At 45.9% G+C, this 13214-nt stretch overlaps 1 protein-coding gene across 2 annotated transcripts in view; it reads left to right on the top strand.

The window, feature by feature from the left end:
- MED8 (mediator complex subunit 8) overlaps positions 1-7579 on the top strand; it is a 27545-nt gene extending 19966 nt beyond the window's left edge. For both annotated transcript variants that reach the window (XM_032794433.2, XM_075067550.1), the window contains exons 6-7: positions 4224-4472; positions 7072-7579. In XM_032794433.2, coding sequence (XP_032650324.1) covers positions 4224-4472; positions 7072-7136 — 314 coding nt within the window. In that variant the 3' untranslated portion in view covers positions 7137-7579. The remainder of the gene's footprint in view (positions 1-4223; positions 4473-7071) is intronic.
- The last annotated feature ends 5635 nt before the right edge of the window (positions 7580-13214 follow it).

The following is a 13214-nucleotide window of genomic DNA, read 5'->3' as shown; positions in this document are numbered from 1 at the left end:
CCCCCGTTAATGGCATGTAGTTCATCATTTCTGCAGGATCTGACACGGAGCAGCTGTGCTCTCTGGTTCTCTGATACACTGGTTCTCTAGTACACTTGCCCCATATTCTAGACAGGACTAACTCTATTTTTAGATACCATAAAGGAGGGATTGACTCGGGGAATCATTCCCATTTTTGTCTTTGCGCCCCCGGCCGACCTCAGCCAGAGGCCCCCATGACAGCAGCAGACAGTACAGAACGACAGATAACGGTCATCTCAAATGGCGCAGCAGACAGTACAGAACAACTGATAACCGTCTCTGCTGTCATGCAAAGGCAAATGAATGCTACTGTGTAGCGCTGCAATATCGCCACTGTCAACGGCATCCAGTACACATATGGTGACAGTAAAAAAAAAAAGCTGAACGGGCTCCATGGTTGCCGTGCTATGGCATCTGCCAGGGCAGTCCAGAGAAAAACGGCGCGAAATGATTGTCTGCCATTGCTTTCCCGGAGGAAGGAATGACTGACGACATTTACCCAGTACCACCTGCTATAATGATTTTTGCCCCATCAGCCACTGGGATCTCAACCCAGAATTCCAGGGGGCAGGGGACACTGCAGGAACTATGGGATAGCTTCGGAATAGCTACCCACAGTGCAACGCTCCAGAAATCGATGCTAGCCTCAGACCATGGACACACACCACCGAATTAATGTGCTTAGTGTGGCCGTGTGCACTCAACTTTATACAACCTGTTTTACAAAACCAGTTTATGTAAAATCGGAATAATCCCGTAGTGTAGACATACCCACAGTCTGGTAACTCCAAACGATGGCAGTGATGTAACAAACTGCCAGCTTCCCAACGGTCTTTTCAAGGTGCCAGATTCTCTGGGACCCCTGCTTTGCATCCAGTCCAAACAGGCTAGAGATGCAGAATCTTTCCCTGAATCCATACTTACGGTTGCTTCTTACAGAAAGCAAACTGACAGGGTCACCACCCAGAGTCTATTTAGGGTCTTGGATCGCTGATTATCACACACAATTACCACTTGCCTTCAAATGCACACTAATTAGTACTTCCCTGCTAAAATGCTTTGTTTGCATTATACAAGGCATCTTTGTCATACTTCTTCCACTAAATAAATGAGAATGTAAATGTTTGCCATTACATTATAACAGGATACAGATAAGTGAAAAGAATGCATATAATATTCCATAGCTTTCATGAAGTTTAAACGCCAAATACATATTTATAGTAGTAGATTGTTGACACACTCCCCAACCTGTTTTGGAGGCGGCCGATATAACTATTACAGTAAGAGGTGGAGGAACCCACTCATCATGGTGAAGCCTGAGCTTCTTCCCTGAGCAGGATCTGTCAGAGGATTGTAGCATGTGTGCTATGGTTTAGCAGGTATGTACCCGAGTAAAAACAAACATAGCTTCACTCAGCTGAATTCTGTGTTTTAGCTCTGGTATAATTTCCACTGATCTAAGAAATCAAAGCTCTTAGGATAACCAGTTCCCAGATGGCAGCACCTTTGTTGTGTGGTTTCCTCTTAACACTGTGAATCTCAATAACCTTTGTAGTTTTCTAAAGACGATATGTAAAATTGACTAAATTGGCTAGCCTATTCAGTAAAGAGCTAGTGATACCCCAGGTCACTCCACATATCCCATGGGTGGCAATATGCAGGGTCCATCTTGAAGAACTCCAGTTACAAGTGGGTAACCTTCATTGCTACAAGAGCTCAAGCAGCATCAGCTGCATTCCTTGGGTAAGGTGCCTATAAGTGACGTTTGCAGGGCTACAACCTGGACGTGAAAATATGTACTTGAGTCATAGTATTTTCATAGAATCGTAGAATATCAGGGTTGGAAGGGACCTCAGGAGGCCACCCAGTCCAACCCCCTTCTCAAAGCAGGACCAATTCCCAACTAAATCATCCCAGCTAGGGCTTTGTCAAGCCTGACCTTAAAAACCTCTAAGGAAGGAGATTCCATCACCTGCCTAGGGAACCCATTCCAGTGCTTCACCACTCTCTGAGTGAAAAGGTTTTTCCTAATATCCAACCTAAACCTTCCTCACTGCAACTTGAGACCATTACTCCTTGTTCTGTCATCAGGTACCATTGTGAACAGTCTAGATCCATCCTCTTTGGAACCCCCTTTCAGGTAGTTGAAAGCAGCTATCAAATCCCCCTCATTCTTCTCTTCTGCAGACTAAACAATCCCAGTTCCCTCAGCCTCTCCTCATAGTCATGTGCTCCAGCACCCTAATCATGTTTGTTGCCCTCCGCTGGACTCTTTCCAATTTTTCCACATCCTCATAGTGTGGAATCCAAAACTGGACGCGCTACTCCAGATGAGGCCTCACCAATACCGAATAGAGGGGAATGATCACATCCCTCGATCTGCTGGAAAAGCCCCTACTTATACAGCCCAAAATGCTCTTAGCCTTCTTGGCAACAAGGGCACACTGTTGACTCATATCCAGCTTCTCGTCCACTGTAACCCCTAGGTCCTTTTCTGCAGAACTGCTTCCTCGCCATTCGGTCCCTAGTCTGTAACAGCGAATGGGATTCTTCCATCTTAAGTGCAAGCATCAAGGAAAGATGTCAGATCTGTACGAGTTGTATTGCAGTTCTTGTTCAGATAGACTCTGAAACCTTCCTCCTTCCTGCACTGCACCTGAAGTGGAATGGACATGTGCAATCACTTGAAGAAAAAAAAAAAAAGTTACCTGTTCTGTAACAATTGTTCTATGAGCTGTATTGCACGCATCTATTCCATGACCCACACTTCTACCCTCTATATTAGACTCCAACTTACTATTTTCCAGTAAGAAGGAACTGAGGGAAGGTCAGCTCAGCTCAGCTCAGCTCTATCCTTTTATACCATTGGCAAGCAATACAAGGATAGGGGAGGGGTAGCTCAGTGGTTTGAGCATTGGCCTGCTAAACCCAGGATTGTGAGTTCAGTCCCTGAGGGGGTCACTTAAGGATCTGGGGCAGTACTTGGTCCTACTAGTAAAGGGAGGGGGCTGGACTCAATGACCTTTCAAGGTCCCTTCCAGTTCTAGGAGATGGGTATATCTCCAATTATTATTTTATTATAAGCATGTGGATAGCGCATGCGCTGCTTTATGGGTACTAGTATGGGAAAAAGAGCTCTGGTTTTGGTGCACGTGAACACACGTGCTCACCCTGAAGTGGAATGGACTTGTGCAACACATGGTGAAGGGCAGCAGTTACTGAACAGGCAAATAACCATTTTATATACCATTAGGAGTCTCAGTTCTAAAGTTAAAACAACGAGGAGTACTTGTGACACCTTATGCCCAAATAAAAGTACTGTGTATATATATTCTGCCTACTACAGATGCATGGAGTAGAAAATACAATAGGCAGAATATATACCTTAGAGACTAACAAATTTTGTAGTGGTAATCAGGGTGGCCCATTTCAAAGTTTACATGAAAAGATGGGAGTTGCCTTATCAAGTGGGGGGTCAGTTCTAATGAGACAATTGAATTAAAAGTGGAAATGAGCTATTATCAACAGGAGGAAAAATCACTTTTGTAGTGGTAATGAGAGTGGCCCATTTCAAACAATTGACAAGAAGGTGTGAGTAACAGTAGGGGGAAATTAGCATGGGGAAATTAGTTTTTATCTATACAGGAAATCTACTGTTTTTAAAAACAGATCTTAGGTATTTCCAGTATCCATGGCCAACATGTACTGATCATGCACAGCATGACTCTGTTACCTGAACCCACATATGTTCAGTTCTTGAAAGTTTGATTTTCCAACAGCCCGGGTTGGCTGGGCTGTCTTATTCCATAGCTATCTGCCAGTGCACAGCATGGCATCTTGGAGAAAGGGGCCTCATGGGTGTATCGTAGATGTCCCATAGTGTCTGAGCACCTCACAGTCTTTAGTGAACTTTACACCCTAGTAAGGCAGGGCAGGGCTATTGTCTCTGTTTTACAGATTGGGAACTGAGGCACAGAGACTGACTTGCACAAGGTCACACAAGGAGTCCTTGAGGGGTATAGAGCCCCAGTCTCCTGAGTGCCACTAGCACGCTGGCCCATCCTTGTTCAGTTTCACCTACTGGTATCCACACCAAGTTCATTGTTACAGACTCAGGACAGTAGTGAGCCCAGGTTGTCTTCTGGGAAGTGTGCAATGGCTTGGCTGTTGAAATGCTCCAGAAATCTTCTCTTTCCCTGCAGGTTTACGGCAGAACAAGCAGACTTTTAACCCTGCTGATACCAATGCACTGGTGGCAGCCGTGGCATTTGGAAAAGGGCTGTCAAACCGGAGGCCTCCAGGCTCAGGGGGACCTGTCCAAGCAAGTCAGCCAGGTGCTGGTGCCATCATAGCAGGGGCTTCAGGCATCCAGCAGGTCCAGATGTCAGGTGCTTCTAGCCAACAGCAGCCAATGCTTGGAGGAGTGCAGATGTCACAGGCAGGCCAGCCAGGTAAATAAGAACACCCAAGAGTGCTTGGTGTGTGGGGAGAAAAAGTGGGACATCAGCAGTCCTACCCCAAGCACCACGCTCGCTGTGCTGCTGGGGAGAGCTGGCTCTAAGAGCAGAGGGATACGCGGTATGGAGCTGGGGAAACCTGGCTTTGATAGAGACCTCTTTGGGGGAAGGTGGGGGCTCAGGACAGGGAGAGCAGAGCATACGTAGCATGGAACTGGAGAGACCTGGCTTTGAGGGACACCTCTCATTATTAAAATCTAGATATTATGGGAACTGTTCACAGATTCATGGTGTTCAGGCTAAAAAGGACCATTATGACCATCTAGTCTGACCTCCTGTATAGCACAGGCCAGAGACTCCTGTCTCCAGCCCAGTACCCTGTGGCTGAGCTAGAGCAGATCTTTTAGACAGAAACTCTGTCATGAGATACCAGGTGATGGAGAACTTGCTTATGTCCCTTGGGAACCTGTTCTCGAGGTTAGTTACCCTCACTGTTTGCATCTTATTTCCATTTGATGCTGTTTTCTTAACAGAAGAATTCAGTTTGTCATGGCTCTGATACTCCCACAACTTTAGACCTGGCTGAATAACCGTACACACGGAGTTACAATAAGTGCCAGGATGTGGGGTTGTGGAGGACACCAGGGTGTAGCTGAGTAGACTGTGGTATCTTGGGGATCTGGGTTAACCCATAATACGATCCAAACTGCCATAAAATACCAACTCAGAGCTGGAGTCAACAAAGGGACACAAACTGTGAAATGAACCTATATTCTCTTAATACATGGGTGGAACCTGGCATTCACTGACAGCTTCCTGCCTAGAAGTGTCCCTCAGTTTCTGGGTTAAAGCCTCCTTTTTAAAGGGATCTCCCCCAAAACCATGGTGACTCATGGTTATTCAGATTGGGGAAATTCCCTCTTGAGGTGATAGCAGGGAATGTCTCAATGTCTCCCCATTAACTCTCATCATTCTTCATTATCTGTTCCTGGGCTGGACCATGATGATTACATGGAGCCACTTGCCTTAGGAGGTGCCCTTCCTTGCTGTGAGGTGGAGCTGAAGTTGTAGTACAGGTTATTAGCACACTCTTCTATAGATAAAAATACTTAGAGTCATAACCAGTCTGTATACCTATTTCATTATGACCATCACGTTCAGAACATGACAGGCTGTGATAGAAGATGTTACCCAATATACTTTGCATGCGGTATTCTTGTTCTGTAAATCAGTGCCTCACTCCCCTTCTGCCCCGGGGTGTTTGGACCTTGATTGTCATATCAGTCATTAGCCAGAAATGCCGAAGTCAGCGGTAAGGCACTCCTTGGCATGACTCCGAGCAATAGAAAGTGAGTGCTGTGGATGCTCAAAGCAGCCGGGAGTTACGTAGTTGCAGACTCTGGCTAAGTTTGGTGCTAGGATCCACTCCAGGCCCATGGATTTGTGATGTGTAAGTGTCCTCCAGAAACTCAGCTTTATTCAAAACGCACATTTCTAGCCCTTATGGTTGTGAAGGAATCCTTTGAAATATAACCCAGCATACCCAGTGCAGTGTGTCTGCTGGGGTCAGCAAACCGCCTGAAACAATGGCCCAGAGAGGTAGAATGGCCTCATTTATCTCAGTGGGGTGATAATTATGAACCCTGACAATGACAATGTAAATTTCAGCGTTGTTAGCGATTTCATAGTTGGTCCTGTTAGCAGAAACCTCTAGTTAATGTGTTACTCCAAGGGTGTGGGGGGCCCAGCTGCTAACACCTCCACTTCCACCCACAGCTTTGGCAATGAAATGACAATGTAGTGTCAATACAGAATTCTGTAGCACACAACACTGAATTTAGGGCAGCCCAGAAACAACTGAATTAAATATCATAAGGAAAGCTGAGCTGATTGAATTACTCATGCGCCTATTTAGTTCACTGAAAACCTCAATTTTCTAAATTATTCTTGAAGCTGCCAGAGAATCCAGGGATGGTAAGTATGAAGTTTGGGGAAGGAGGTGTTAACTGAGGCTAACGTGGATGTAACTCTGCCTACTGGTGAGTTCCTGGATGTGCAATGATAGTGTTGATGGAAAATACCTTTGAGCAGCAGCCTTAACCCTAAATTAATATTGAGGAAGACCGAGTGTAGTGTTAGTTATTAATGCTCTCAGATCCTTGTGAAGCGGCAAGTGCTGTAGAAGAACAAATTGTAATGTATGGCTTAGTCAAAGTACTGACCAATGGTAGCAAACCTCCCTGCCTGCAAATGTGAGGAAGGGTGTAACCCGTAAGGAAAAGAGAAGAGTTTGTTTAGGATGGGACAGACGCTGGAACTGGATGACAGGAGAGCATCACTTGATAATGGCCCTGTTCTGATCATTCCCTCTGGGCCACCTGGCATTGGCCACTGTCGGCAGACAGGATACTGGGCTAGATGGACCATTGGTCTGACCCAGTGTGTCCATTCTTATGTTCTAACCATCCTGCCCTGGAGCTTGGGGTTGGGACTGAATGGCTCCCAATAGGGCTATTTCTGCACTGATGTGGTGCTGTCCTGCATAGACCCTTTCTCTTTTCAAGTGACTGCATGACTCCTTTTTCTTCTCTAGGTAAGATACCCAGTGGCATAAAAACCAACATCAAATCTGCCTCAATGCATCCATACCAGAGATGAGCAGAGAGGAGCCTCATCCTGGCTGACTACACAACACCAGCATTTTTCCTGTCAGTTGCCACTAGAAGATTTCCTTCCATGCCTGTCAGATCCCCTCAAGCCTCCACTCATCATCCCCAGCAGAGAGATTTCTGGGTGGGCTCTCCCCTCCTGTGAGCTCCAGGCTGTCTCCTCCATCTGGTTTTATTCCATGCTGGAGGGTTTGTGCATAGCTGCTGGTGGCCACATGCTTGGGGTGGGAGCTTCCTAGACAAGGGAAAGTCTGGCTCCCACCTGGTCTGGCCTGGAGGACCCATACTCTTTATTCATCCAAATGTAGAACCTGAACGGCTTCAGAGAAAACTCTTCTCCTGGCTTCTGTGTAAGGAGGTGCATGAAGGTTGCACTGCCTCCTCCCTTTCCCCTGCCTCCCATTGTTGAATAAAGACCCTGTACCATGCCAAGTGTGACCACTGCTGTCTGTGTGCAGGTTCCAAGGAGCCTCGCAGCCTGATTCTCATTTCTCTTTGGGAATGGCTGTAGAACAGCTTTGCCTCTAAACATGGCATGGAGCTGGCCATTTATATGACATCTTGTTCTCTATTGAGTACTGATACTGAGGTTGAATCCAGGAGTTGCTGTTGGGTTTGACCTGGACAGAACACTCCCTACCATGAGCAGCATAATTTTTATTTACTGTGAAACTCACAAATAGCTATTCCCCAGGCACCAGTCCTAGAATGAAAAAAAATCCATCTAAGGGGAAAATGAGTAACCCTGTACCACCCTTCAAGATGCCGTGTTGTGAGGGTCACAGCAGAGGGAGCTGCAGGAACAGAAGCACAAATGTTCTGTTATCTACGCACCTCTAAGGTCTCTATTTGCCCTGATCCCATCCCATGTCCTGATCTTCCTCGCACCAACTTTCACTCTTCTCCGTAATTTCTCACTCTCCTCGTGCTCTTTCCTCTCACAATACAAACATGCTTTAGCCTTTCCTATTTTAAAAAACCCTCGCTTGGCCCCACTTGTGTCTCCAACTACTGCCCCATTTCCCTTCCATCTAGAAAGCTCATTGAACACACTGTCTAAAATAATAGATTATCAGGGCCAGCAGGGACCACTGTTCATCATCTTGTCTGTCGTCCTAAAACAAAGTGTAGAACTTGCTGTCTGGAGTTCCATCCTAGGCCCTCTCCAATCTGGCTTCCGCCCATACACTCCACTGAAAGCACTCTTGCTATAGTCTCTAATAACCTCTTCCTAGACAAAGCTCCTCAGTCTGTCAGCCACCTTTGGCACTATCAACCATGCTCTTCTTTTGGAAATCCTGTCCTCCCTTGGCTTTGGTGATTTTGCCTCTTCCTCGTTCTCCTCCTACGTCTTTAGTCACACATTCAACATGCCCTTTGGAGGGGGATCCTCATCTGCACTCCAACATTATATGGTGGCTCCATATGGCTCTGCCCTTGGTCCACTTCTCCCTCTACACGTCTATACAGGGTAATCTCATCCACAAATACAAGTTCAACTACCATCTGGATGCTGATGACTCTCAGTTCTACCTTTGGTCCAGGCATGTCTCCTTCTGTCCAGACTGAAATCTTGGCCTGTCTCTGACAGCTCCTCGTGGATGTCTAGCCATCAGCTCATGCTCAACATGGCTAAAACAGCTTCTGACCTTCCCCCCATGTCCTCCTTACTGCCTGCTTACTTGATCACTGTGGATTTAGTTGGGGATTGGTCCTGCTTTGAGCAGGGGGTTGGACTAGATACCTCCTGAGGTGCCTTCCAACCCTGACATTCTATGACAACACCATTGCCCACCTGTCATTGGGCCCATTACTTGGGCATCATCTTCGACTCAAACCCCTGTCTAAGTCCTTGCATCCAGACTATGTTTTAATCTTGCCAAATCTTTCTACATAACATCTCTAAGATAAGGCCTTTTTCTCTCCACCCAAAGAGCTAAAACTGTCATCCACGTTCTCTTGATTATTGCCACATCCTTCTGCGTGGCCTTGACAAATGCTGTCTTGCCCTGCTTATATCCATTCTGATTTTCAAACAAACATATTCATGCTTTCTCCTGTGCTGCCCCTCAGGCTTAGGAGGAGCTCCCCGTAAACATCTACAAAGCTACCTCATTATTGTCCTACAAATGCCTCCTTAAAACTCCTTTGCCGTGAAGCCTACAAAAAAATTGACTAAGGTTAGGCTGTTGGTGTGCTGAGACCACTGTCCGGCGTACTGAGTCGTGTTGTCCCATTGTTTCCTTGTACTCTTCCATCCAATAACAGATTTTTCTGCAATTGCTAGCCCTTCTGTGTATTCCACTGTGGGTACACATGTGCTCCATGCACCCAGAGTTGGAGAATTTTGAAGGCAGTGTCTGCCGGCCTAATATCAACACAGACTTTAGACTTTGTCAAGGTGTCCCTAAATTCAGTCACGGCCAGGGCTTACCTGCCAATGGACAGGTTCCAAGCAATGAATTACCTTATGGATCAGGTCACAAACAGCCCTTGAACATCAACCAAAATTTCTCTCTCTCTCTCGGCACATACGGCTTCATGCACTTACATCACATCGCTTGACAGACTCCATCTTTGCTGCCTACAGGCATGGCTTCAGACAGTGTACTCATCAAACAAACTGTCCATGAACACAAGAGCAATAGTTCCCACCACAGTAATCATCTCTACTGTGGTGGAAGGATCCCACCAAATATGCGTAGGTGTTCCCTTCCTTCCCTCTCACCAGGCACAGTGATCATTACAGATGTCTCTCTCTTAGGCTGGGGAGCCCAGATGGACAGTCATACAGCACAGGGCACTTGAACATCCTGAGAGACCAGGAAGTATATGCACATTATGGAATTGTGGACAATCAGAGGCTTGCAAAGCCTTTCTCCTATTCATACAATGTCCCCATGTCTTGGTAATATCGAACAATATGACAACCATCTTTTACATCAACAAGCAGGGAGCAGTGAGATCCATCCCCATGTGCAGAAGCAGTCAATCCATGGAATTGGTGCATCAGCAATCAGATCAAGCTTTTGGCAGCTTACCTTGCAGGGAATCAAAATGAGCTGATGGTCACGCTCAGCAGACGCTTTGCTATCAACCATGAGTGGGAGCTACATGACTCCATGATAAATAATATTTTTGCTGTATGGAGAACCCCCACCACAGACCTGTTCACCTCTCAAACAACCAGGAAGTGTAACATATAGTACTCCAGAGGCTCCCTAGGACTTCATTCGTAGGGTGACACTCTCCTTCTGCGGTCACATCATGTGAACTAGGCCTTCCCTCCCTTACCACTCCCATTTTGAGTCTTGTGGAAGATTCATCAGGACAAGACACGAGTCGTCATCATTGCCCCCAACTGGACCAGACAGTTTTGATTCCCGAGTCTCATACTCCAGTCATCTTTGTCATAGATCAATATTCAGCCCTTTTCCAGTACCCTGACGCAGAGGAAGGGCAGAATCAAGCATTCCAACCCCCAAGCACTCCATCTCAGGCATGGGTTTTTGGATGGGCATCAACTCTAGAACATTTCTGCTCTGAAGCCATGCAAAGGATCCTTACTAATAGTTGAAAAGATTCCATTAGGAAAGGCTACTTAGCCAAGTGGAAGTGTTTCTCTGTCTGGACACAGCAACTTATATCCCCAGAAGCTGCAGGTATTCCCCTTATTCTTGACTATCTTCTTTCCGTCAAAGCAGTTGGTCTTTCCATCAGCTCTTTATGAGTTGACCTGGCACCTGTCAGTGCATACTACTCACCTTCATATGGGAACTCAATTTTTGTTTACCTGCTGACTGCCTGATTCTGGAAGGGCTGAGTTAGAACCTTTCTTCTCCTCAGTGGGACCTAAGCCTTGTTCTTTCGGTGCTCACAAAGCCGCCCTTGGAACCTCTGTCTACATGTTCCGTGTATCGCTTATTTATGAAGGTTGCGTTCCTGGTAGCCATAACCTCAGCCAGGAGGTGGGTGTAGGATAAGTACAAAATTAAAGAATTGAAGTTAGCTTAAATGATAAGGCCAGAAGGACTAAAGTAGGGAGGACGTCTGGTTCAAAGAACAACTAGTGAGATAAAGGGAAGTTTCTAAACAGAAAGCCTCTGACCAAGAGGGGAAGCTGTAGATGGCTTTAAATAAAACAAAGAGAATCTGTCTTTAAATGAGCCAACCCTTCGCTTCCCCAGCCCACAAACCAGTGTTAATGACTGTGTGAACCCAATTCCTTTATTAAATCCAAAGACAAACTTATAAAATTACTCTAAACATGTCTAAAAAACCTAAATAATAAGCAATGTATTCAAACAGTAACATAACACGTATACTACTCTAAAACATGTATAAGCATTTGATCAAGATACTTACAAATGGGCTAAAAGTAAGGAGTGCTTAGACCCACATTGGTCAGCTCCAGCTTGGTCAGGCAGATATTAGCAGTGAACCCTTTAAGAATTTACTATTTATATCTTTAACAAACAAGTTATATCACTGCCAATTACTGACTTCAGCAAAAGACAATTGGAGACAGTTCACCCTTATTTCCAGCCTTAATCCAGGTAAGATTTACAACCTCCTTTCTTCCCAAAGCCTTTCCTCCCTCCTTCTTGCTGTCCAACAGTTTTCCCATTGGGGTACACACTGCACCCCTCTGGATTTTGCCCCTTGGGCCCTCTTCTCCATGAATCGGGGCACTTCAGTATGGTGCAACACTCGTGTTCTTTATTTGTGATCAGTTTCCAGCTATATACGGGCTTTACAGCTGCTTGGCCTACCACAAGCCTGGCCAGCAACAGACTAGGAGGCTTCTACTCCCTCTGAGCCTGACCTTCCAATCCTAGACCATGTCTACACTACCCGCCGGATCGACGGGTAGTAGTCGATCTATCAGGGATCGATTTATTGCATCTGGTCTAGACATGATAAATCAATCCCCTAGTTGACGCCCGTACTCCACCTTGGCAGGAGGAGTAAGCGGAGTCTTCGGGGGAGCTGCGGCAGTCGACTTGCCACTGTGAGGACAGCCAGGTAAATCGAACTAAGATACTTCGACTTCGCGTAGTTGAAGTTGCGTATCTTAGATTGATTCCCCCCTCTCCTCCCCAGTGTAGACCAGCCCCTAGTCTCCACCCTCCGCACCCTTCTCTCACTTCCTTCCAGCCTTATAGCTCCTGCTAGTGAGGCTGGCAGGTGTGTCAGTTACCAGGCAAACATAGGGCAGTTCACCCAGCCCTGGACTGGCAGGAGCTGATTAAGGGCTTCTCTTGCAGTGCCCTGCCACAATGGTTAAATTAGTGGTTTTCCATATTAATAATTTCAAAGTTTATTTATCATTGTAGCAGTGGGTGATCTTGGAGCACTGATGATGGATCCACCTTACATCACATTCTATAGAGACAAAGTTTCATAACATTTGCATCCTGACTGCTTGTCAGTCCCCACAATGGAGTACATATAGGGACCACCCCGCAGAGAAGAAGATAAAGTTACTTACCTTATAGTAAGTGGAGGTTCTTTGAGCTGTGTTGTCCCTATCTATATTCCACTACCCACCCTCCTTTCCCTCTGCTTTGCATCGTTCTTGGATTTGCAGTAGAGAAGGAACTGGAGAGATGGCTAGGCCACTTTGCCCTTTGTGTCTTCAGTTGGAGGCACAAGGAGAAGCAAGGGTGTGTGCGTGGATCAATGAACTCTGCTTTCAAAGTTCTCTAGTACAGGTGCATGGACCACATGCATACTCACGGGGGAATACAGATAGGGACCACACATTCAAAGAACCTCCTGTTATAACATCAGTAATTTTCTCTTCCACAGCATCTGTAGGTAACCTGCTCCAGTGCTTAAGTATCCTCATAGTTCAAAATCTTTTCCTAATGTCCAACCTAAATTTCCCCTGCTGCAAACTAAACCAATTATTTCGTATCCTATCCTCAGTGGACGTGGAGAACAATTGATCATAGTCCTCTTTATAACAACCTTTTGCATAGTTAAAGACTGTTATGAATTCTCCCCCTCAGTCTTCTCTTGACAAAAACATGCCTATTTCTTTCAATCTTTCCTCACAGGTCAT

Source organism: Chelonoidis abingdonii, chromosome 7 (genome assembly GCF_003597395.2).
Source record: "Chelonoidis abingdonii isolate Lonesome George chromosome 7, CheloAbing_2.0, whole genome shotgun sequence".
Taxonomy (NCBI): Eukaryota; Metazoa; Chordata; order Testudines; family Testudinidae; genus Chelonoidis; species Chelonoidis abingdonii.
The sequence above is the reverse complement of the archived record's forward strand: the minus strand, read 5'-3'. Positions and strand labels throughout refer to the sequence as shown.